The sequence below is a fragment of the Spermophilus citellus genome (genome assembly GCF_964194105.1).
Source record: "Spermophilus citellus genome assembly, chromosome: 13".
In the NCBI taxonomy this organism is placed as follows: Eukaryota; Metazoa; Chordata; class Mammalia; order Rodentia; family Sciuridae; genus Spermophilus; species Spermophilus citellus.
This window is the reverse complement of record NC_138193.1, coordinates 13,942,687-13,969,829: the sequence shown is the minus strand read 5'-3', so window position 1 is coordinate 13,969,829 and position 27,143 is coordinate 13,942,687. Positions and strand designations below refer to the sequence as shown.

Here is a 27,143-nt window from a genome sequence, read left to right as displayed (position 1 = left end):
CAAGCACTTTACGGATGGGTTTGCATCGGTCCTGGCAGCATCCCACGAGGGGGACACGCGCAGGTAAGTACCCAGAGTCAGAATTCCAGGGGGCTCAGAGCCAACTCTGCCCAGCCCAGGGCTGCCCTGCGCACGCGCACTCCTGGGGCCCCGGACGGCACGCGCTCACCATGCCTCCTGTGCTCTCGCGGCAGTCCTGCAGGCAGCGGACGTTCTCCCAGGTGCTGTAGGCCTTCAGCCCCGCCACCAGCGCCTGCAGCGCGCGGCTGCTGACCAGCTCCTTCCCTTGGAAAATGTCCTCATCCAGAAGGGCCCCCGCATACCTGCCAGATAGAGCAGAGAGGTGTGATGGACGTCCTGGTGCCGCCAGCCATGGGAAAGAGCGCATCCAGGGACATCAGAACCCCAGGGTCACCACCCAAGGCTTCCCATGCCCTTCAGAGGTACCCATGTACCACAGCAAAGCTGCAGCCAGGAGTCTCCCACACACCATTCTTCCTTGGAAAATGTCTCCTTCACGCCCTGCCCAGCTGCTTTGCAGCCAGTCCAGTCACAGGCATCCTTGCGCACAGGGGCCCCTGTCCCAGCCTGATGCTGCTTCTCTTCTTCTTTGAGTCTACGAGCACATGGTCGCACTCCAGGTCACTCTCTCCTGCCCGCCACACAGTGCACACATTGGTACAACCGCTTTGGAGATCTGTAAGGAGGTTCCTCAAAAAGCTAGGAATGGAATTGCATGGGACCAAGCTGTCCCACTCCCTGGCACTTATTTTAAGGGCTGCCTTCCTTCTGAAAGCTCTGGGCAGAATCCATTCGTTACCTACCTTAGCTCCGGGTGGCCACCTTCTGTGACTTTCCTCCTCCTTCTATCTTTGAGGTAACTATGCCCACCTGCCCTCCCATGCTGCCTCATTTCCACTAGGTGAGGAGATGAGGTGAGGAACCCCCAGAAGCCTTGCCACTCCTTCTTAGCCTCCTCTCATGTACAAGGAGCCCTGTGACTACACGGGACCCACCTCTATAACCCATCAAGGCCCCCTATTCAATTGTATCTCCAAGTCTGTTTTGCCCTGTGAGGTGCCATATTCACAGGTTGTAGGGCTTCAGATGTGGACATCTTTGGGGCCATCATTCTGGCTAGCACACAGTCCATTTCAGAACTCCCAGCAGAAGCAGAATTAAAACATGAGAATCATGAACAACTTGTGACACTTTGTGTGTGGAGGGCGAAGTTGCTTAGGGCCTTGCTAAGTGGCTGAGGCTGGCTTTGAACTTGGGATCCTCCTGCCTCAGCCTCCTGCCATTTCTCTGGAGTAAACATGTAGAAGTGAAATAGGCAGGTCATATGGCAGCTGCATTTTAACTTTTGAAGAAACTGCCACACCATTGTTCATATCAGCTGTGTGATTTTTCCTTCCCACCTGCAGCTCATGAGAATCCCAATTGCTCCCATCCCTGACAATGGTTGGCTTTGCGTCTTTTTAGTGTTAGTCCTTCTAGCAGTACAAAATTGTATTGCCTTGGTTTTGAAGTTGCATTTCCCTGATGATTAATGATCATGACCAACTTCTCCTGTGTCTGCGCCTGATCATTCATTTATCTTCCTTTCCTGTCTGCTTAATTCCTATTGGCTTGCTCATCCTTTTTCTTTTCTTTTTTCTTTTTTTTTAACCAGGGATTGAACTCAGGGGCACTCGACCACTGAGCCCCATCCCCAGCCCTATTTTGTATTTTATGTACAGACAGGGTCTCACTGAGTTGTTTAGGGCCTTGCTTTTGCTGAGGTTGGCTTTGAGCTCGCCATCCTCCTGTCTCAGCCTCTGGAGCCACTGGGATGACAGGCATGTGCCACTGCACCTGGCTCATTCTATTTTTAATTGACTATCTTCCTTGTATGTTCTGGCTAGCAATCCATTGGTGGATGTATGTATTGCAAACATTTTCTTCCATCTGTGGCTTGCCTTTTTATTTCCTTAAAGACAGAAGTCAATTTGGGCTCAAAGTATTGACCTTCATCCATCCAAAATTTTCTAGGGTCTGAACATCCTGTTTCTCCAAATGAAACCTACACAGCAAAAGATACTACATGGAGCCAAGTCCTACAGCAAAAAGCAAAGGCTTCTGTGCTCCAACCACAGAACACAGAAATCAAACTAGAGCAAACTGACAAGATGCATTTCCGGGTGCATGATGAAGACAGACAGAATCTCTCTAAAGTCATGAAGTCAACAAGAGGGTTGGAGTCTATTAACCAGCACTTGGATGAAAAGTGGGAGGGAAAGGGAGGGAGAAGGGGAATAGCATGGATGGTGGAAGGAGACGGTCATCATTATACAAAATACATGTATGAAGATGTGAATTTGGTGTCAACATACCTTATATACAAACAGAGATATGATAAGTTGTGGTATAAAGGTGCATTAAGAATTGTGATGCAAAAAAAAATCAATAAGAGAGCTCATGTACAATGGCATAATTTGTCGTGAACATACTTTATATACACAGTTATGAAAAATTGTGCTGTGAGTGGATAATTATGAATGTAATGCATTCCACTAATGTCATTTATGAAATAAACGAGTAAATAAATTAAAAAAAGACATTTAATGCATTAAGCAACTAAAAAAGGGCTTATGCATTGTCATTTAGCTTGGTCCTTACAACAGTCCTATGAAATAGGAAATCACAACACCATTTTACATACAAGGGAAAAGCCTAAATACAACCTAGGTTATATACTTAACATGTATTAGGGCAGAGAGAGGATTTTAACCCAGTGTGCCCTCTTGTCCTAAATAACATGCTCTTTGGGGGTAGGGCTGTAGCTCAGTGGTAGAACACTTGCCTAGCTGTGTGAGGCACTGGGTTGGATTCTCAGCACCACATATAAATAAATAAAATAAATAATATGATCTTTTCATTCTAAACAACATGCCTGTCAGTGGCCTCAATCAAGTTCATGCAGTTTAATCTATGCTATGCTATCACTACTCGTCTTGGCCTGTAACTTGACTTAATCTGCCAGGAAAATGTCCTGCTACAGAAGCCCTCTGCCAGACAGACAGGGTGTCAGAGTCCAGGAGGAGTGTCTGAAGAAATCTGCAATAGGAGGCTCAGACTGGTCCAGAAGGTAAATTAAGAAATAAGGATCCCTGTGGCAAGTTTACTCCTCTTTGGTAAGCCCGTCTATTGAATAGGTGAGATCTTTAGACATGCCAGGTACCTGTTTAGAAGTTACATCTGCCACAGTCTGGCTAGGCAAAATAACCGGGGGGTGACGAGCAATTTGTGAAGGTTGATACAGTAGTAGCGGGAGCCGCTTTATTACGGGACAGAGAAGCATATATACCCAACTAATTACACATATCTTAACTTAATTAACATAAACTAGATATAGCAGTCAACCAATAAGGAATCCTCATCATCTTAATAATTATACACAGCTTAGCTTAATTAACATAAACTAGATACAGCAATCAGTCATTAAGGAATGACTTCACAAACCACTCCCTCTGGCAAAATGCCAGGCGCCATCTTAACTTGGTTAACAACAGGTGAAGAGAAAATAAGTGCAGATCCCCTACCACACAAGGGTACAGGAGGAAGGCAGACAGTCACTCAGAAGCCACAAAGTCAATGAGAGGGTTGGATTTAATTTACAAGTTATTTTGCATAAAAAGATCAGATAAGATTTCTTGGCAGTGATGCATGGGAATTGCATTCTTAACAGTGCAGTGTGGTCCTGGCAGCATAGGGGGATGAAGGGTGTCTAAGGTGCTCAGCTACCCTGATTCCATTTACCTATGAGGACAGAGCATGGGTGAGGTTTCTGCAGACTGAGGAGTGTCATTCCATCTGTTCATCAATTTAACAAATGCCAATGAGTCCTCACTTTGTGCAAAGCACACATCTATCTAGATACTGTAATCCCAGTGGCTTGAGAGGCTGAGGCAGGAGGATCATGAGTTCAAAGCTAGCCTCAGCAAAAAGGCAGGTGCTAAGCACCTGTCTCTAAATAAGATTTTAAAAAAGGCTGGGGATGTGGCCCAGTGGCCAAGTGTCCCTGAGTATAATCCTCAGTATGCCCCAAGAATTCTAAAAATTCAAAATAAAAAAGACTGGGGATGTGGCTCAGTGGTTAAACACCCCTAATCCCCAGTAAACTTCCTCCCCCCCCCCAAAAAAAAAAAAAACACAAAACAATGAAACAGAGAGAAATCTCTGCCCGTTGAGTTGCCTTGAGACATTAATGAGTTACTACATATAAAATGGTAGCACAGGGCCTATTACGTGGCAAACACTTGAATGTGTCAGCTACTATCTTAATGTTATCCTTACAGGTATTGGGTAGGAAGAATGCCTAGGGGATGACTAAGTCCAGCTGAATCTCAGAGGTACAGATGGCGCTGTGGCCCTCCTGGCCTGGAACCCAGCCTGGACTGCCTAAGCTGCCCATGTGGCCAGGAATAAATAAAAGGCAGACCTGAAATAATCCTTTGGACTGATGCACTACAAAATCAATGTTTTAAAAAGTCGTTAATCGTTTTCTAAACTAGGAATTTCATTTCTGTAGCAAATTTCCTGGCCAGCTACTTCCAGACTCCTTTACAACAGGAGAGAATAGTCGACGTGCGAAACTCCGACCAGCGCGGTGACCAAGTGTGATGTCATTGCAAGGTCGTCTCACTGCTTTTCTTGAAACAATGTGTGCAGAGAGCTAGGCCCTACTAGATGTGAACATGCCAAATTAAGGACCAGAGGTCTCCACCTCAAACCAAGAGTAGTAGTGGGACAGTAAGAGGGGCCCAGGTTGCTGACCCAAGGAGCTTATCTGGGCCTTCCCCTAGGAGGGAAGCTGGCTTCGGAGCAGTGACCTCCTGAGCTGTGTCTCAGAGGATGGCTGAGTTACCAGGTGGAGCAAGGGTGTGAGGTGAGTGCTGGGGGGGGGGGGGGCGGTCCCCCAGCAAGGGCACAGGCAGGAAAAATATCAGCTCAAGAACCCAGCACAGAGCCTGTGGTGGAAATCAGCAGAGGAGAGAGGTGGGGGAATGGCAGGTGCCAGGCAGGGGGAAGAGGCTCCGAGGCCGTGGGAAGGAGATTGAGTTTCACTAAGGGCAGAAGATGCTGCGGGGGTGGGGATAAAGGAGGGTCCCAGTGAGAATTCAGATTTTGTTTCAGGAGGATGGGGTTAGGGAAGTTGAGCTAGGACGTGTCCCAGTGACATGACAGAAGAGGGAGGTAAAATCACCAGAATGTAGAAATGATAGAAAGTTTGAGAAGTCTTGGGGCCAATGGCCATAAGAACAATTCATATTTATTGAGCATGGTGTACCCTATTCTGAGCATGTCCAAATATCAACTCCAAATATCAAATTTCATCTTTCTAATAACCTGGTGTTATTCTTCCCATTTTAGAGATGGGGAAATGAGACACAGAATGTTAGTCACTTTCCCATCGTTGCACGATTAGCAAATGAAGGGATCAAGGTTGAGGCCTCAAGTGTAGAGTCCCAGAGGCTCTGCTCTGCATCGCCTGGAATATCTGAGGCTGTGCCAGGCCCTGTCCTAAGCACGTTCGTGTGTTAACTCTGCAGCCCCCCAACACCCAGAAGTAGGTACTGATATCTTCACTCCGTTTCTAATGAGCGACTTCACATCCAGAGAATTTCAGTGGTTGCCCGCGCGGATGTGAGTGCAAGGGCTGGGATGTCGACCAGGACAGCCTGGCAACTCCTGTCCCTCAGTGACTTCACTTCTGTCTCCTCCATGAGGCCCCTCTCAGGATCCGTGGCCTGGAAGGATTCAGAGAGCAAAGGGATGAGCAGTCTGGGGGGACCATGAAGGAGTGGAATCGGCTGCTGAGGTGGCGGGGCTCCCCGGAGGCTGCAATAACGTGCACAGCAGGTGGTGCTGACCTGAGAGGTGCACATGTCAGGTCCTGGAGGCCAAGAAAAGGACCAGGGGTGGGAAATGTGCCATCCATCTTGAGGAGGTGTCCCAGAAAGATAAGCTCGAGGAAGGTGACTGCTCAGGCCACTACAAGGAGGAACTCTGCTGCCACAGTTGGTAGAATACAGATGCCCTCATGGTTGGTGTAGCACGCATGCCCAGTGAGACCCACGTGGCAGTGTCTGCTGCCAAGGCACTAGGGCAGGACGCTGGCAGGGCACAGCCAGGGCTCAGCAGTGAGGAGCAGTCCCTGGTTATCAAAGGCCCCATGAAGGGAGCTTGAGAAGCTGACCCAAGCACAGATACCCACGCCAAAGGCAGAAAACAGGAGTCCTAGCTGGCTTCTCTGTCACCCAGGTGGGGCTGTGACCTTGCAGTGGCTGCCCAAACCTCCAGGTCTGCAGAGGCACCTGCTACACAGGTGATCTGATGGAGGGAGGGGCTGCAGCAGCTTGAGGAGGCTGGCAGGGGAGTGCTGCAGGGCTCCCTGCAGAGCTGACCTCCCCTCACCCAGCAGGCCTTGCCCAGCGCTGAGCACCAAGGGGGCTCCTCTCCCCAGGCCAGCAGGCTCCAAAAGACATCAGGTCCTGCCATCACTTGAATATGCACCCCCACCCCAAAAAATCATGCAGGGGTTTTATCCCCCCAAATCTTATGTTAATGAAATTAAGAAACTAGAAACTTCAGCGGCAAGTGGTGTTCAGAGGTAGACATTTGGGAAATGAGTAGGTGAGATTAGGCATGAGGGCGGAGCCCCCATGATTGACTCCTGGTGGCTTTGTGAGGGCAGGGAAAGGCCACATGGACACAGAGATGCCCGGGCATTCCTGCCATGGTGTGACATAGCCATGGGCCCTGGCAGGAACCTGCAATGTGCCATTTGAACTTCCAGCCTTCTAACTGTGAGTTCAATGAAACCTTTTTCTTTGTAAAGTAAACTGACTCAGGTATTTCATTATAATAATAAAAAGGGGACTAATGCAGTTTCCATCCTCTTTGATTGAAGACAAGAGAGTGTTGGAGATTCTCACTGAGGGCCAGCAGATGGGAGCAGATAAGCAGCCTGCAGGGAGGGACTTAACCCAGCCAGGCCTCCCAGCTCCGGCCCCCACCCAGGGCATGTGCAGGGCTTAGGAAGTGAGCTGCCAGGCCCCACACAGCAGCAGAGGATGCCGGGGAATTGGAAGCTCAGGTAAACAAGGCATAAATTTTAGTGTAAACATACTGTGCTTAGACTAAAACATGCTGCATTAGTTATCTGCAATTGAAATTGAATTGGGTGTCTAGATTTTACCCAGTAACCAACCAGCAGTGCACCACACAGCAGCTGGACATGCATCATCACATGTGCATTGATGGAAGCCATCCCACCTCACTCTGTCACCTGCCTTTCCACTGTGGAGTGGGACCACTCCTGTCATTGTCACAGGAGATGGGAGATGAAGCAGGGCCCGCCGCCAACCTGGCTGGAGGTCTGTTTCCTAACTGCAGATTTATGCTCTCAAAGATCTGAAGTACCCGTGCTTCAGCAGGGCTCAAAACACCAAAGGACCCTCTCACTGGTCAGCCTCAAGTTTCCCAGACACTGAGACCTGAAGCCAACTGACTGGAGGCATGCATCCATGGACGGCCAAGAAGGAGATGGCACCAGGGCCAGCGTTTGCTAACCCTTGTGGAGAAAGAGAAAGAAAAGGCATGTGCAGGAGGAGAGGAAGTTGGCACACTTTTTTTTTTTTGTCATGTTACAACTAATTTGATTAAGCTCCTTCCTCACAACTGGAAGAGGGGCAGTAGGGGCAGTAAACTAGAAAAAAACAAGAAAGCCTATGTAGCAGAAAGAGCCAGCTTATCCCTGGACTTTTGTGGTTATATTATTATTATTTGGGTTGATACAATAGTTCCACACACTCACAAGGCACAACATGGCGCCCTTGATTCATTGTCACACTGGCACGATCGGCTCAGGGCGATCAGCATAAACTTCACTTTGATTTAACACACAGACATCCTTTCCCTCATCCTTCTTCCTCCACTTAGGTCTGGGCCGTCCTTCCTGGGGGCCTGTGACCAGATCTTCTGTGCAGTGAACCCCTGCTGCGATGCAGGGATGGAGGAGTCCCCAAGGGAACCCCAAGCTCGCCAGAGAGCAGGGGGTGAAAGGAGACGTGTTTTACTCAGCTTTTTCACTGCTGTGACTAAAGAACCCGATCAGAAGGACTGTGAAGCAGGAAAGGTTTGTTTAGGGACTCAGTTTCAGAGGTCTCATCCATAGAAGTCTGGCTCCATCCCTTGGGGCTCAAGGTGAGGCTGGACATCATGGCAGAAGAGGTGGCAGAGGGAAGCTGCTCACATGATGATCAGAGGCAGAGAGAGACTCACTCACCAGATCCAAAGCCCACCTCCACCAGCCACACCCCACGCACCTCCACCTACCACTCAGTTAATCCCATCAGAAATTTGCTCGCTGATTAGGTTAAGGATATGATCCAATCATTTCTCCTCCAAACCTTCTTGCATTGTCTTACATGTGAGCTTTTGGGGGACATCTCACATCCAAACCATAAGATGGAACCCAGGAAGGTCCAGGAGCAATTGGCTTGATGTCCTGTTCAACAGGGTGGCCTACGCACAACACATCAAGGGCCCCGGGGTATCTGTATCAGTTTCTATTAGTTGCTTCTATTTTCTCTCCTTGAAACCTAAAGCTACAAATGTGTTCTCTCTCTATCAGTCTGATTTTGGAATTGTGGGGAGAGGGCATCTCCCTAAAATCAAGAGAAACTTTCATTTCATAACAATAATAATGTAGCTCTTATAAAATCAAGAAATATTAAGCTTAAATCTAGCTAAAAAAATTTTAAAACAGATGCAGAAAAAGGAAACATGTTGATATATGCAGTTGATACTTCAGTTATGCATAAAGATGAAGATATACAAATGAATTTATAAATGTGGCGTGTGTAGGGGACCCATTGTAATGGGATCTAGGAACAACTGTCATAGGTTTGTAGATATTCAATTGAGAAGTGAAGAGCTATTTCCTCTTCTTAATAGTGTCAAATTGTACTGGGCAAAAAATCAAGGAATTTTGTTTTCTATGGATGTAAAAATTTCTCTGATTTCAAAATTCAGGTTTGTTTGGATTCATCTTATACTTTCATCACAATTCAGTAGTGCACTTCTTTTCTGTTTGTAAAATTTGCAGGTCACATGAGGCAACTCCTTAAAACGACCCCGTGGCTTTCAGCTCTGGCTGTTTAGGAGAATAATAGCAGCGGGACTTAAACATGCCCACTCCCAACTCCTGAGGCCACCCCAGATGAATGAGAACCAATGGGAGAGAGTGACAAGAGTCTTTATTTTGTGGAAAGCACATCAGATGGATTCAATATGAATTGAATAAGATCTATGAGAACTGCTAAAATGAAAAACCAAAACAACAAAACAAAAAAACCCACAAACACCTATGTGTCAACTCTGGCTCAGATGAAGCAGAGCTGGGAGGGTGAGGTCAAAGGGGTACAGAGGAGGAGGCAGGCCTTGTCCAGAGTTAATGACAACTTCAGGTGGAGTGGATGAGGTCAGAAGAAATGTCACAGGTTTCTGATACAGAAGGATACCAGAGGTATTTTTCTCCAATGATAATATCACTAAAAAATGCATGAAGTAAAATCATTTTCCTATGGAGTTGTCACACAGCGAAGACTTCAGGAAGGCTTGGAGAACTGCATTCCAAAGGGTGACGAACACGTTTTAGTAGATTGGAACCCAAGGAGAGAGACATGAACACTGTCCAAATTAATGCATAGAGAGAGATTTTAAAAAGAGAGACAGAAAAACAAGAACATAATTCCAGTAAGCTGTGGGGCAGTGTGAGTCAGTTTAGCATTTGCATGCTCACATACCCAAAAGAAAGAAAAGAAAGAAATGGGGAGAAAAATCTTAATGAAATAATGGAGAAAAAATGTCTAAATTTTATGAAAATTTCAACTCTTCAATTCCAAGTGCTCAACAAACATCAAACATTATAGACACAAAACCCCACACCTACACCATCATAAGCAAGCTTTAAAAATTAAAAAAAAAAAAGAAAGAAAAATCTTAAAAGCAGCTTGAGTGGGAAAAAAAATTTACATCCAAGGAAGCAGCTGGAAGAAAGATGGCTGTTCTCATAGGGACCAAGGAATGAAGGAGGAGAAGAGTGGAGGCTTTAAAGTGCTCAAGGAAAGAGAGTCAGCCCAGAATTCTGTGCCATTGGCCATGTCCTTCAACAACAGAAAGAAAGAGGAAGAGGAGAGGAAAGAATGGAGGGATGGAGGGAAGGGAGAAACAGATGTCTCAAAAAATGTAAGTGGAGGGATTTACGGCAGTTGACCTTTCCATGTTAGAAGCTAACAATAAAAAAAAAAAAAAAAAAAAAAGAAGCTAACAGAAATGTCAAAAGACAAACCAGATATCAGTTAGAACCTTTGTCTATGCAAAGGAAGTAACAGTGTTGGAAGTGGAATAAAAAATAAATAAAATAAAATAAAATTTCCCTTAGTTTTAATTGCTTTAAGACACCATTATCGAAAAGAAAAAGAATAGCAGCATACTGAGAGTTTGTAGGGTATCCAAGGGGAACAATGTGTTCTGGGGTAACAATGGCACGAAGGACGGGAGGAGATCTGGGAATACATTGTTTAAGGGCCCTACTCAACAGGAGAATTTGTCTATTTTTTGAAGATGGCCTCTGATTCATTAAAGATGTATATTGTAAATCCTGGGCCAACAATTAAAATATGCTTTTTAAAAAGTATAAATAATATGTCAATAAAAATGACACAATGGAATAATAAACAACGTTCTGTTCACCCAAGAGCAGGCAGAAAATAAAAATAAAAAACACAGATGGAAAAAATAAGCATCAATTATAGTAGGACAGACTTGAATCCAAACATATCAGTAATCACTTTAGGTACAATTGGTCTAAACACACCAGTCAAAAGCTGGAGATTGACAAATTGGATAAAAAAGCAAGACCCAATTATATGCTGTTAACAAGAAAACTGCTTTAAAAACAGGGTCGGCTAAACTACAGTGTAAAGAAAAAAGTGCCCTGAACACATTAAACCAGAGCCGTGGGTGGCTACGCTGTATGCAAAAACGGACCTCAGGACAAGGAATGTTTTGGGGCCTGAAGAAAGAAATCACATCAGGACAAACAGTCAATATTCCAAGAAGGAATGACAATCCTACATGTGCATGCACCTAGAACTTCTTTTTTAAAACAACCTCCAAAATAATTGGAGTTAAAACTGGTAAAACTGAAAGGAGAAACAGGCCAGTTTACCCTGGTTGGCAAAGTCAGCTGCCTTCTCGCTCACCGAGAACAAGTGGGCAGAAAATCGGAAAGGACGTTCAATCTGCAGAGCCCAGTTCACCAGCTGGAACTGGCAGACTCGACGAGATGCTTCTCTTGACCACAGAACACACATTGTTCTCAAGTGTATGTGGAACACTTTACACACACACACACACACACACACACACACACCACAAATATACACAGCGCCCTAAATTTCAAAGAACAGAACTCATACCAAGGATGTTCTTGGACTATGAAAGCACTTCTAAATAATGCATGGGTCAAAGGGGAGGTTTCAAGGAAAATTTTTAACTATTTTTAACTAAATGAAAACACAACGTATCAAAACAGGCTGCAGCTGCAATGCTTAGAGGGAAGTTTTAGTCTTAAATGATTATATTAGTCAAGAAGAAAGGTCTCAACACAGTAATGTAAACTTTCACAGGGCGGGGGGTGGGGCGGGGGGGCGGGAGCAAAGTTACAGCAAGCAGAAGGGACTTCATAAAGAGTGGAGTAGGTATCAATTAAATTTAAACCAGACCAACGACAATCACTTCAATACTGAAAAACCAACAAAATCAATAAACCTCTATCCAAACTGATGAGGGAGGGACACAAAGTATCAGGACTGAAAGAGGGAAAGTCACTACTGACCCCACAGATGGTAAAAAGATGATCGGGAAAATGCCACCCAGCACTCCGGCCATAGATTCAACAGTTAGGTGAAATAAATAAACCACTCAAGAAGTGAAGGCAAAAAGCACTGTAATAGGCAAAACAGTTCTGCAAAAGAGCAAAGTCGGAAGACCCACAGAACCCAATGTCAAGGCAAGTCAGGTTGGGTTTTTTTTTTTATTTGTTTCATTTTGTTTTTACAAATTCTGCTGTCAAGATTCATGATCGAAATGTTCATCCAACTAGAAGGGGGATTGCTCCATCTACTAAAGGGCATCTAAAAACCTCCTGCAGTGAGCCCTCACTACGGATGGAGAAATACTGCCTGTGGCCCCGGAATCAATCCCAGGGGAGGCTCGTCTGCCCTCACCATGGCTCTCCAGTGCTGTGCAGGGGGCTAGCCAGGCCACTAAGGCAAGGAGAAACTCACAGGCATCAGTAGAAGCAGGAAGAAGGAAACTCTTTATTCCTACGTATGTACTGTGTATATAGAAAATCCTAGAGTTCACAAAGAAACTGCTAAATCTAACAAGTGAATTTAGTTAGAATATAGGATATAAGGTCAATATATAAAATAGTTTGTTTTTTAATACACTGTCCACAAACAATTGGAAATTAAATTTTAAAAAGCAACAATTTGAATGAATTTATTAGAAAATTTGTACTGGAAACTCTATGCTGGATATATGAAAAACTTACATGTTCATCAACAAGAAAACAAACAACCCAATTTAGAAATGGGTAAAAGACCAGAAATGTGTACTACCTTTCTGAAAAACTAGCAGTTTCTTAGAATGTTGGACATATACTGCCCCGCTGTTCCCCCACCTTTACCCTGGGCATCAGATTTGTACCACAGGCTCCTTCCAGCTCATGGTTAGGAAATGACCCCAGTGTCTGCCTCTCCTTTTAGTGCTTATTAATACCAGGGCCTCCCATTCGCCTGGACAGAAACGATCCCAGGGCCATCTCACCTGCTGGTAAAGGTCAGGGCCAGCACTGTGGCCAGGTGAGGCATCAGCCGGAGCGTCTGTGTTTGGTGCTCAATGATCCTCACCTCTTCCTTGGCTTTGGGCCCAAACTGCCTCCGGCTAGAGAAAATCAATGACAAATTTTTACCAAAATGTGGTGGGCAAATTCATGTCCAGAGCTAAATCTGCTTCCCCACCCTTTGTTTTCAAGCAGTGCATAATACAGAAACCCGGGTCTCCTTCAAAGGGGTTCAAATAATAAGACACCCAAGACTCTGAAGGAAGCCTGGTGGAACTCTTGGACTCTTTGAAAATCAATCTTCCCACCATGGAATATTTTAAAGGAATGTATCTAATACACAGTAATTTTTATCCTTAGCATTTACATGACATTTTGCAGTTCCACGTACCCTGTGATCATTAATTATCCAGCTTTCCCATCTTTGTGGTATCATTAATGGGCTAGGAGCCATACCCCAGAACATATTTCAAAAGGGCATCCTCAACAGAGGGTGACGTTAACCCCATGCTCCTGTCAGTTTCACGGTGGGTCATTATTCCCAGTGCCTCAGCAGCCCCCTGCAGGTCTATGTGCAAGGCCCCTCCACATCTGCCGCGAGTACATTGTGCCTTGAGGACAGAGGCTGCATTGCACTCCGAGGCAGCTGTGTCCAGGGGACCAAAGCTCTCCTCAGAGCAGCATACAAGATGGCTTGAGATGGTCCCTACAGGCAATGGCCAGGGACAAGCCTTGCAGAAGCCCGAGGCTGCAGACTTCGGGCAAAGAGCCAAGGCCTGCTGCACAGTCTCCCTTTGCCCATGCAGGCCAGTGCTCTATGGTCCTGAGTCTGGCAGCATTCCAACTTTAAGCAGTTCAGAGTTTAATGTTGAGTGTGTGTGTATGTGTGTGTGTGTGTGTACCAGGGATTGAACCCAGGGGTACTCAAACACTGAACCACATCCCAGCCCTTTTTTGTATTTTATTTAGAGACAGGGTCTCACTGACTTGTTTAGGGCCTGGCTAAACTGCTGAGGCTGGCTTTGAACTTGCGATCCTCCTGCCTCAGCCTCCTGAGCTGCTGGAATTACAGGCATGCACCACCACGTCTTGCTGATGTTGATTTCTTAAAGAATGACATTTGACACAATACATGCACATATACACACACGAGCACACACACATACACAGTGCCCACTGTCAAATGCCCAGAGCACACCTGTGCTGCAGACACCCTTAGACCGGGGATATCTATCAATCACTCAAAAAGAAAAGGGAAAGACCAATTTTTTTCTAAAAATTTTCTATTTCATAAAGGCTTTCTTAAACATAATTTTATATTTTGATATCATCTTTATTTGTAATCAAAACAAAGGCACCCTAATGTCTCTCACACGGAAGGCATCTAGAAGTAACAATAGGCCATGTCCTGGGGAGGGAGGTGGTGAGGACAAATGGCAAGCATGCGCTGGGCAGCCGCTGGCAAACACTGTGAGCACCGGATTGTTTTCCACAATCTAACCACCCACAGATGACTGTCCCAGGAATACCACCCCACCCTGCCCCCAGTCCATGTCCTTCCCTCTGTCCCTGCATACGCCCAACCACGGCAGGGCGTGGCTCCAAATGAGAGGCTGGACAGGCCATAAGGAAAGCTCTCAGCTGGTTCTGGATCACGGTGAGACCAGAAAAGAGACAAAAATCACAGATCCAATAATGGTGCCATCATAATACTAGGTTATTGCTGTGGACTTAATTTGGGTCCCCACAAAATTCATATGTTGAAGCCCTAACCCCCAAGTGACTATTTGGAGATAGGATTTTTAGGAGGTAATTAAGGTTAAATGAAGTCATGGGGTGTGGTGCTAATCCAATAGGATCGGTGGCCTTATATGAAGAGGAGGAGAGCTCTCTCTTTCTCACTTATGCACTGAGGGAAGGTCATGTGAGGACAGAGCAAGAAGGCACCATCTAGAAGCCAGAAAGAGAAACATAACCAAGACACCAGATCTGATCTCAGGCTTCCAACCTCCAGAACCAGAAATACATGTCTATTGTTTTGTTACGGAAGCTGGAATGGTCTGATACAGTCATTTTACAAATTACATTTTTCCTCACTGTCTGAACTTTTACTTTTAAATGCTATGATTATACAGTGGCTTTATCAATGATGTGTCTAAAATTTTATCAGGGACATCTATGTATCTGCTCTGTGTCCAGCAGTATACTAGGGGCTGGCGTCTATCATGTCCAGCAGTGTACTAGGGGCTAGCATCTATCAGGGTCTAGGTGGTCAAGCACTAGCCACTGAGCTCACAGCCCAGGATACAGAGAAGACTCAGACAAGGTGGCATGTGCCTCAAGAGCCTTGAACATGGCCTAATCTCCCACCCTCTGTCAATCACCAGTATTTCCTGTGTGCAGCTAAAAGATCATTTCAGGACACTCTAATCACATGGAGACAGCAAAAGAAGTGATCAATCATCACACCTTTTAGGTTTGGATTTGCTTAAAAGCCATTTCAAACATACAGTTTTAAATAGCATCCACCAAAGTTTCAGTTTTTGCCTGTGAAACCTGCCTTGGCATGGCACGAAGTAGGCACTCAATAGCAGAAAAAAGGAGGAATGAATGAACCTTGAGAATGAAGAAATGCAGATGAAGCACGGCACAGTGTCCCCCTCAAGACCTCAGGGAAGGTCTTCGGATGCCAGGCCTCACCTGCCTGCTGTGCCGCCCAATGGTGAGCCCTGCTGACCCTCACGATCCTTACCCACCAATTGGAAAGTGCCCCGTGCCAATACCCTGCTCTGTTGAACCGCCCCCAGCTCTATAAATGTGCAAAGCTGTTCCTCAATAAACGGGTACTTCTCTAACAACGAGCCTTGTCTGGCCGTCGCAGGACCTGGACCTGCCCTGGACCTCGCAGGTGGACCTTGTCATGTTCCCATTTCTCTTCAACCCCTGCACTTCCACTGGGGTGACAGAGCAGAAAGAGACTTCCCCCACAGAGGGGCCACGAGGCAGGCCTTGCGTGACTTGTATAGTGCTGACAGGGAGGAGCTGCGCTACACCTCTGTGGAGTTCCCAGGTAGCTTCACAGAAGTCAGGAGATTTCCACAGAATCTGAGTTTCCAACCTTTCTTGAAACACAGGATGGGTTTCTTTTTTTCATGCAAAGTAATTTGCTTTGGCATCCTGAACGTGAGTTATGTTGTGACAATGGCACAGCCAGCCACAGGCTGTCCTCAGGCCACAAGTTCACTGGGGGTTCCTAAGGGAGCAAAACGGCTCTGACCAGTCACATGGTGTAAAACCCGGGAGCCCACCCAGCCTTCCTTGAGACGCTGCTCTTACCACAAGCCCCTCCCTGTGTTCTCTCCACCCCAGGCCTCTGTCTGAACAGGGCTCTCTGCCCCAGAGAGCCCCACTTCTAACTGCCACCTGTCTAAAGGGACTCATTTGGGGTTCCCTCCCCACACTGAGACCCCTGATTCTCCTCCCTTCCTTGACATGCCCCTTCAAAAATCAAACCCAACCAACCCAATCAAAGCAGAAAGCAGCTTCTCCTCAGGACGCCCTGAGCTTCCATCTGTGACCCCTTCCCGAGGCCCAGCACCTTGTCCTTTCAGCCTGGCACCATGCGGCCCTGAATGAAGCCTGGGTCACTATGCTTCCATGCCTGGGGCCTCGCTGACCCTGGGAAGGGTCACAGCTAGCTAATCCAAAGGCAGCAAATGATGCTCTATGGGCACGTCTCTCAAACGCAAGCTCAGGAACCCAGAGCCCACACCCAACCACCTCCTCTATAAGGTTCCCACACGAAGCCACTGTGGCCTTGCCCTCATCACCCAGGGCCAGGTGCCAGGCAACTGCAGGCAGCCTAGGCCTCAGAACCCACTAACATGATCCAAAGTGGGCAGTCCTCCCCTGCTCGGCCCACCTGGCCCACTGCTCCCTGCAGGAACCACCATAAAGGCCCAGGCCTGTCTTCCCTGAATCCTTCAGCTCCCCAGAAGGCCCTGCGAGGCATGGCGCACCCCCTCCTCTTGAAGTGTGAGCAGAGAGCTGTCTTCCCCACAGCGCTCCTTTTCTGAGCTGGTGACCTCACTGTGTCTCGACAATAGCAAACTCACATTTTAAAACATACAGCTCACCGATGGCAGGCCTGCTCACCTTCAGGCACGGAGGTAAGCACTCAGGAAAGATGGGAAGCAAGAGGGCAGGTTGACTATCCTGCCTTCTCACAATCCACACCCACCCCTCCTCCCACCACCCATCCTCCCCCTGGAATGTTACTAGATGTTTTGAAAAAATAAATAAATAAAATCTGACGTGCTGGGTAAATACCAGCATGCATATAGGGCAGGGATAGACGAAGGCAGAAAAGGAGCCTCGCCTAATGCCAGCAGCCCACCCCACTGCTGGCTTTCTTGCCAGGGACCAGAAAGAAAGAAGTGATGGGCAGAAGAAAGCAGCACCTAACTCACTCACTCACTCACTCACTCCTCCCTCCCTCGGGCCCAAGATGCTGCCAGTCCCCAAAGCACTGAGTAGTTTCTATGCCTCTCTGTCTGGCTTCTCCAGGGGGAAATGGGACACTAACGGCTGATGACCCTTTTCCCACCTGGAGATGCAGCCAGAGGTTCAGCCCTGTGATTGCCACTATCAGTCCCCAAGCTGGCAGCCTGGCTGCAGCAGAGGCGGCAGAGAGAGAGAGGACTTCAAGACTCAGAGGGCCTGGCCTGTGAAGGAACCTGCCCTGCCACTCTGCGGCCACCTCTCATGGATGCTCTCAGGACCCGTTGGCTGAGCTGGGTGCCATGCCAGCCAGGCCCATCCTCTGGTTGCCAGCACCTGGCATGCTGCCCTGGGTACAGCTGTACCCCTGCAGCTGGCCAGCAATTACTGCCTGCCAGAGGTTTTTATTGTTCCAGTTTATGATCTAGACGGACACAATATTCTTCCTGGTCTTTTCCTCCACTGGGTTACTATTTTTTCTTAAAAATACATGTAAAGGCTATATTTTTCTCTGTAAACATAATTTTTACTTCAGTACCCAACACATTCCCTGCACCCACTCCTGAAAGAGCCCAGAGTCACTTAGCTCATTTTTTTTTCATGGTCTTTAAAAACAAAAATCAGGACATTGTACACGCAATGATATCTCCGCGAAAATAAATCCAGAGCTTAGAGAGTGCTGTGCACGGTGCCATTTAAAATTACAGATTTAAAGAGCTATTTCTGGGTTCCAGCAACTCCTAAGGAATAGAGGAAGCATTTATTTTGGGTTGTTTTATTTCATTCCCACTCAATTTTGAACGCGGTTGCTTAAAGCAACATTCGTGGAAAGTGACACGGCTGTTAATCACCAAGACAGCTACTGCAGGCACAGCCTCTGGGGGACCGCAGTGCCCGCCTTCCCAGCTTTCCCTCTGGTCTCTTCTCCCAAAGGAAGCCAGTGACCTACTAAAAAGATAATTGCTTCCCATGTTTCCCGCTCTGCGGCATCATTGCATCAGGCTGCTGCGAACGGCATCCCGTCACGTGGAAGGAGAGGCATGTGGCCTCTGCCCTTGGCCCTGAGACGTCTTGAGGTGCTCAGGCTGGTCTCAGGTAATCCTGGGATCCCCCTTCACTGTCAAGGTGCTGAGCCCTTCCGACAAAAGCTGAGCTCCTTCCTGGGCCCAGGCCACATTCTTTACGGCCACCTTCTCTTCCTAATGACCCAGATGCAGACTAGGTTCAGGGGAACCTTGAAGGCCCAGGCTGACGCCTGAACCCCTTCCCCACTGGCCCTTACAGAGAGGCTTCAACCTCTCAGTGAGGCCACAACCCATCTCTTCCTGTTTCTCCTCCTCCTCTCAGGCACTCCTGGAGACAGAAACTCAAAGGGCAAATATTTTACAAAGCAGGACACTTTAATGCCACTGACTGGACCCAGCAGATTGGATCCAAATGGCCAGTCAGGGTATAAAAATTCCTGGCTTCTTATTATTAAAAATGTGTACAAGCCAGACACCCCAACTCTCAGCCCCATCACTTGTCACCCCAATCCATCCTACCTTGGGGTCAACCTTGGGATTGTGAAAGAGATAGTGCGCACAAAAGTCATGCTTTTATGTTTGCGCATTTATGGCGCAGTGTTTCGGGATGTGCCCGTTGGGCTCTGAGCCGTCCTGCCCTAAGACATCAGGTTCAGCAGGCCATCCCCACCAGTCTGTAGCTGTCGCTCTTCCAGGGGGCAACTCTGGGTCTGTCTGTAGAGGAGGTGAGAGCCGTGCATGTCTGCGAGTAAGGGGGATATAGATAAACCCTGCTCTCATGGTGGTCTTGATGTGACTAAACATGCAAATTGACTCCAAAGAAGAGAGTTCTCAAAACGCCAGCAAATAACATTCACTCCTTCTGAGTACTTTTTCTCCCAACCCTAACAGTCTACCAATAATAAAGCCAGCAAATACTAGAGGAGATGATTATGATGAGATCAATGACAGTGACAATTTTTTTAAACATGTGACTAATTCAGATACAGAAAGAAATGAAGGTCCATTGCTGTGATGTCGGTGTCCAGAAGCCTTCATAGAGAGAGGGGTGGTCCCCACAAGCCTGAAAACACAGACATGGAGACCACGCTGTCCTGGCCCGAGGGCACCTCTTTGCCCACCATTCACTCTTTTCTTTCCTTTCCCAAAGATCACATCAGATCAAAAGCCCAGGAACAAAAGATCCTCCCCAACAAGAAACCCATGGGTCTGAAGTTGTGGCCAGTGTCTGGCAGCAACTGACCCTCCATTATCCAAGACTGACTTCCACACCCACCAGCACTGGAAGAGCAGAGCAGGCTGGAGCAGGCTGCAGATCACAGTTGGTCAAAGTCAGGCCACTTCCTCCCACCAGCTGAGAGATGATCCCAATGGAGACGCTAGAGGCCCTTCAGGCAGGAGACGACACCCAGCAGAATAAACCTGCACACTGGGGCCACGTTTCTTCTGAGTGGGTCATTTCTGACTGAAGTTATAATCCTGGATGGTGAGGACCAGCAGGGTCACCCTGCTTTTGAGATTGGCCAATTCCAGGTTCTTCTTTGAGGATTCAGCTCTACAAACAAGAGTGGGTCTGATCCATCATGTTTTGGTTCAAACCTCTTGAAAACAAACACCCCAGGAACCTGGCTGTCTGGCTGCTGAGTTTGTTCTTGCCCTGTTCTGGTGCCTTGTGCTGCCCGTGGGAGCATATCCAGAGACCAAGTGGCTGTGTCCCCACAGGCAGCCCAGGAGGGGAGGCAGAAGACAGAGTGGTGAGAAGCCCAGGCTTGGGATCAGACATGTCTGGTTTGCATCCAGGCTCTGGCACCTGCCAGTGTACTGTCTTGGGCAAGTTACATGAACTCTCTGAGACTCAGGATCCTTAACCCTAAACTGGGGCTGATCATCAGTGTGTGCTAAGTGAGGTGGCACCACGCTGACAGGTAGCAGGTGTCCGAGGCACAGCAGATGTTATCACCACAGTCAGCACCATGGCACCCGAGGCTCTAAGATCACCCGCTATTCCACTCATTCTTGATCAAGAAAAACCTCTGTAAATTTTTCCCAAAGCAGTCTTTTTCTTCCCTTTAACTCAAACAAACCACTAACTTACTCTGCCTCACTAAAACTGCTATAAAGAGATTTGAGGTGAAGAGAAAAGTCCTTCAATTTAAATCCCACAACTTAAAGATAATAAAATGGCTCAGAGAAGAAGCTGTCTGTGTGTTAGAGACGCTGCATATGCATGCACCGAGTGCATACCCACACACCCCTCTGTGTATCCCCCCGACACCCCTGTGTACTGGAAAGATCTCTGACAACACCTGCCCCATTAGGTACCCGAAAACACCAGCTGATCTTCTCCCCAAATTCCTGGTGCAGACAGGATGGGCAAAACACAGCCAAAGAAGGTGCTGTGGTCAGAGTCTCCCACAGAAGCAGCAGGCTCTTTCTAGAGCCATCAGCGGAACCCAGAGAGGGGCCTGAATGCCATTCAATTGGTTCCCACACAAGAGAAATTACTTTACTTTTCAGAATTACAGACTTAGCAATTTCTGTGAGTGACATAATGGCTAATGTTAATCAACAGAACTGTGATTCTTTGAAGTTTTTCTTGGAAAAAAAATTGCGTCCTAATGAATACAAAATTACAACAGCGGGAGATGTGGAGCCATATATTATAGCTGAGGCTGCCTGGGGTGGGCTAATGATTTCACTGTTGAGTTATTTTCACATCTTAAAAAAAATCACATATGAACAGAGACGCCGTCCATCAGGGATCTTGCAGGAGCACCTCAGCCATGAGAGTGAGGAAGCCAGAGGGTCAACCCTGGGGGCTCCGGGCTGTGTGTCCTCTTTCTCTGACATCCCATGGCAGGGGCAATGCCTGGTACATCCTGGGTGCCCAGTCGGTGGCTAGAGCCTGCTACCATCCTAAAGAGAGCAATCCTGACCTGAGTGTGGCCAGTGGGAGGCAGGCAACAAAGGCTGCACCCCAACATCTCCAGGTCTCCCTTCACTGATACTGAGCACCAGGAGATGACGGCCACGTAATGAAGCACTCCAGAGTGTGTGCTTGTCCCCATGCTTCTGCCTGGCTTGAGGTTATTCTTGACAGCGAGGATGTCCTGAGATGCTGGAAGGCTAGCTGGTGCCCCCACTCCCCTTCTCATCTCCAAATTTCAAGGTAACTAACGAGGGTCCAGAGGCTCCAGAAGCAACAGCAAGGTCTTCAGATCCACGAACATGAGATACTTCTCTATTTATTGAGGTCTTTTTTGACTTTTTTGGTAGTTTCCAGCATGTAAACCCCACACGTGTTTGGTTCAATTTGCACCTAAGTATTTCAATTTTATGAGCAATTTTTAAGTCAAATACCATATAATAAGGTCTAGGTCATATCTCATGGTGATCCCAAAAGATTCCATTGCCTAGTGATGTCATAGCTTAGCTTTTATAAGTACATGCTGTGATATTTTCATAGAAGCAAAATTGCTTAATGATACATTTCTCAGACTGGGCCCCTATTAAGCAGTGCGTGTCTGTATATGGTATTATATTTTAATCCCAGTATCCAGGTGTTTACTATAGTGTACAGAATTAAAATTGATCTTTGTATGTGTATTTTGTATCTTCTGACCTTGCTGAACTCACTTCTTAGTTCTAGGACTTTTTAATAAAAATTTTGAAATTTTCTTTTTTCTTTAATTTTTTAAAATTTGTTTTAATTAGTTACACATGACAGTACAATGACCTTGACATATCATACATTTGAACCAGATGGGATATAATTTCTCATTTTTCTGAGTGTACAGGTTGCAGAATCACATTGGTCATTTTTTTTCAATTTTTTATTTGTTTTAAATAGTTACACATGACAGTACTTTCTATGTAAATAATCATATCATTCTAAGTACTGTGTTATTACTTGTTTCCAAAACTATATGCTTTTAATTTCATTTTCTTGTCTTAGAGCACCGGCTATAACTTTTACCAATATATTGAATAATATTGGCAAGAGAGTATATATTTGCCATATTCCTTATGTTAGAGGACAACACTCAGTATTTCACCACAAAGTATAATATTTGCTATATATTTTTTTGTAGATTCTCTTCATCAAGATGGAAGTATTCCTCTCTTCTATTTAAATGAGTTTTTTTTTACCATGAAAATATGTTGAAGTTTCCAAATAACTTTTAAGTATCAATTGATAGAATTCTGTTTTAGATTGTTGATATGGTAGAGTATCTTGATTAATTCTTGAATATTAAATAAACTTTGCAGCCCTGGAATAAGTCCCACTTGAACATAATGTATAATTCTTTTGTTATATTGCTAAGTTCTATTTTCTGATTTTAAAAAATATTTTTGTGTCTGCATTCATAAGAGATATTGTTCTGTAATTTCTATTATATTATCTTTATTTGGTTTGGGAATCATGATATGACCAGCTTTATAAAATGAATTGGACTATGTTCCTACTTCTTCTATTTTCTCAATTGCTATATATTTTTTTAAATGCTTGGTAGAAGCCGGGTGTAGTGGTGCAAACCTGTAATCCCATCAGCTTGGGAGGCTGAGGCAGGAGGATCACAATTTGAAAACCAGCCTCAGCAACTTAGCGAGGCCCTAAGCAACTTAGTGATACCCTGTTTCAAAATAAACAATTTTAAAAGGGGTTGGGGATATGGCTTAGTGGTTAAGAACCCCCAGGATCAATCTTCAGTACCAAATAAATAAATAAATAAGAGTATGGTAGAATTTTACAGTGAAATCATCTATGCTGGAGATTTATTTATTTAGAAGTTTTATTATGACTTCTATTTCTTTTGTAGTTATAGGGTTATTCTAATTGTTTTACACACTGAGTTATGGTATTTATGGTTTTGAAGAATTAGTACACTTCTTCTAAGATTTCAGATTTATGCTTACAGAGTTGTTCTGAGCATTCCCTTATTATTCTTTTGATGTTCTGAGTGCCTTTAGTAATAGCCCCTGGATCATTCCTGAGAGTATTTTTTTTTTTTTTTTTTGGTACTGGGAATCGAACTCAAGGGTACTTACTATACCACTGAGCCACACCCCCAGCCCTATTTTGTATTTTACTTAGAGACAGGGTCTCATTGAGTTGCTTAGCACCTCACTTTTGCTGAGGCTGGCTATGAACTCGAAATCCTCCTGCCTCAACCTCCTGTGCTGCTGGGATTACAGATGTGCCACAGCACCCGGCTCCTAATAATAATTATTTTTTAATTTTTTGTTTTAATTTCCTGATAATAATTTGTCTCCTCTCTCCCTCTACACGCTCCCCCCCCCATTCTGACAGTATTTCTATTATCTAATTTATTGCTTCAAAGAACCAGCTCTTTGCTTTATTACTATTATTCTCTATTGCTCTATTTTCAACCTCAATGATTTCTGCTCTCATCCTTATTATTTCATTTATTACTTCCTTTCAATTTATTTTCTTCTTCTTCTAGGTTCTTGAGTTGGGAGCTTAGATATTGATGTGAGACTTTTCCTCTTTACTAATGTTTGCATGCATTCATTGTTATAAACTTCCCTCTTGGGGAAAGGAAAGGGATATAGCTCAATGGTAGAGTGCCTGCCTGGTATGCATGAGGCCCTGGGTTCAATTGCCAGTAACTGAAAACCAAAATAAAATCACACACACACACACACACACACACACACACACACACACACACACACGGAGCACAAGGTATGTTGTATTTTGGTGATTCCAGGAGGGTACTTGAAGTGAATGTGTTCTCTGCTTTTGTTGCGTGAACTGTTCTATAGATGCTGATTAGATCTTATTGGTTGATCATGTTGTTGAGTTTTTCTATGTGATTGCTGACTTTCTATGTAGTTATCTATCAATTATCGAAAGAGGATATTGAAATTGTCTATTAAAATGTGGGTTGGTGGGCTGGAGACACAGCTCAGTGGTACAGCACTTGCCTGACAGACACGAGACCCTGGGTTCCATCCTGAGAGCCATACAGATGCACAAAGGTGGGTTGGTCTAGTTTTCCTTCAGTGCTACTAGTTTTTGTTCATATAATGCAGACTGTTATGTTTTACAGACATATTTAGGATTGCTACATTTCCTTGATGGATTGAGTCTTTTATCATTATTCAATATCCTTCCTTGTCTATGGTAATTTCTTTCCCTGAAGTCTACTTTACATGAAATAAGTAGAGCCACTCCTGTTTTTACTTTGGCTAATCTTTGAATAAAATATCATTTTCTATTCTTTCACATTCAACCTGCCTCTGTTGTTATATTTGAAGTGAATGTTTTAAAGGCAGCATAGAGATTAGTTACATTTCTTAATCCACTCTGCCAACCTGTTGTTTTTTAAGAGAGAGAGAGAGAGAGAATTTTTAATATTTATTTTTTAGTTATCGGCAGACACAACATCCTTGTTTGTATGTGGTGCTGAGGATTGAACCCAGGCCGCTCGCATGCCAGGCGAGCGCACTACCGCTTGAGCCACATCCCCAGCCCCAACCTGTTTTTTTTTTTTTTTACCTAAATTATTTAGACTATTTACATTTAATGTAATTACTAATATGTTAAGGATAAAGTCTTCCCTTCTTAATTTGTATTCTGTTTTTCATTTCTTGGATTTATTTTTATTGCCTTCTTTTATCTTACAAGAACATCTTTTTAAATTCCATTTGATGCATTATTGTGTCCAGGAGTGTACCTCTGGATAGCATTTTTTAGTAGTTACGCTAGGTATAACATTACATATACATAAATTAGCACTACAAAATTGGGTCATTTCACCAGTTAAAGTGAAATTCCATCACCTTCTCCTGGTTATGCTTGTCTTAAATACTTCCTCTATTTACAGTTAGAACCACAACAGACAGTATCATAATTTTTGCTCCAACTGTCAAATATAATTTAGAGAACTCAAGAAGGAAAATCTATTGTGTGTGTGTCTTTTTGCTTACCTTGTTGTTTCTTCCTTCCTGATGAGCCAAGCTTACTTCTTCTGCTTTTTCCTTTCTGTTTAAGGAACTTCCTTTAGCTATTCATTTGGGATAAGTGTGCTAGTGACAAGCTCAGTTTTCCTTCATCTGAAAATGTCTTGATTTCCTTCTCATTCTTAAATGTCATTTTTACTGAATGTAGAATTCTGGTGTCATAGTTTTTTAGCGTTTGCAAAATGTCAGGCCACTTCCTCTGGCCTCCATGGGTTTCTGATGAGACATCTGCTGTGGTTCCAATCCTTTCCCTCTGCTGCAACGTTTTCCTTTGCCTTTAGTTTCCTAAAGTTTCACTGTGATATATGTTATGTGGATATCTTTTTTTTTTAAGTTATAGATGGACATGATACTTTTATTTATTTATTTATTTATTTATTTATTTATTTAAATATGGTGCTGAGGACCGACACCAGTGCCTCACACGTGGTAGGCCAGTGATCTACTACTGAGCTACAGCCCACAGCCTTCTGAGTTCATCTTTTATGGGGTTTGCTCAGCTTTTTGAATCTGTGGGTTATGCCCCTTGCACATTTGGGGAGTTCTTGGCCATTGTCTCTGAGCATTTTCTCAGCATTGCTCTTTCTCATTTCCTTCTGGGACTCTGAAGACACAGCGCTAGGTCTTTTGTTAATTCGTAGGTTGCTCAAGCTCCATCCTTCCTCCTAGCCCAGGTCCTGTGTGTTATGCAGATCTGGGGATGCCCACTGCTCTGTCTCTCAGTTCATAGTTCTTCCCTTGGTCCTCTCCATTGTGCTGCTGAGCACATACACTGATGGGGTTTTGTCATTGTCACTATTTTGGTTGGGTTTAGTTTGTTGTTGTTGTTGTTGTTTGTTTGGGGGGTTTTTTGGGCACTGGGGATTGAACCCAGGAGAGGCTGGCCCTGACCTTGTGATCCTCCTGCCTCAGCCCCCCGAGTTGCTGGGATTATAGGCAGGCGCCACTGCACCTGGCTCACTGATAATTTTTATTTAGGGCTTTTTTCAATTCTAAAATGCCTGTCTGGTTCACCTTTATATTAATTTTTTAAAATATCTTTTTTAGTTGTTGATAGACCTTTACTTTATTTATTTATATGCAGTGCTGAGAATCGAACCCAGTGCTTCCCACATGCCAGGCAAGTGTGCTACCGCTGAGCCCCAGCCCCAGCCCCAGCCCCAGACGCATCCTTTATATTAATTTGCTTTCTATTTTTTGAGAAAATTTTCTATGTTTTTATGTTTCAGGTGAATATTTTTCAAATTACTCTCTCTGCCCTCTCGATGTTGGCATCTCTCGGTTGTCATTTTTATTCCATTTGAGGGCTTCCTGGTTCATGGTAGGATCAGTGATTTTCCACTGAAACTCGTACATTTTAACACTATCCTGGGCCACTCTGGATCTTATTTAAGCCTCTGGCTTCCCCTGGCACTGCTGAGGTAGGGAAAGGAGTCACTCTGACAGGCAGAAGCAGAAATCCAGGCTCCCCAATCTGATTCTGTTAGCACCCAGGTGATGGGGGTGGGCTCCTCCACACAGCAGGAGAGGGGTGGTGCACATCAGTGAACATGCGTCATTTCTGCTGGGCTCCAGAAAGCTCTAACTCCCCTCAGCCTGCTCCCTCCCACCACAGCAGGAGGTGGAGGAGCTGCAAGGTAGGTTCCCTACCGGTATCTCTCAAGACCACA

General features: G+C 45.3%; 1 protein-coding gene across 2 annotated transcripts in view; it reads right to left on the bottom strand.

The window, feature by feature from the left end:
* The window catches only part of ACOXL (acyl-CoA oxidase like), a gene marked incomplete at its 5' end in the record, with an annotated part of 295,548 nt that overhangs the window by 155,466 nt on the left and 112,939 nt on the right, over positions 1 to 27,143 (bottom strand). For both annotated transcript variants that reach the window (XM_081265193.1, XM_081265194.1), the window contains 2 exons: positions 170 to 323; positions 12,946 to 13,062. In XM_081265193.1, the coding sequence (XP_081121319.1) occupies positions 170 to 323; positions 12,946 to 13,062 (271 nt within the window). The remainder of the gene's footprint in view (positions 1 to 169; positions 324 to 12,945; positions 13,063 to 27,143) is intronic.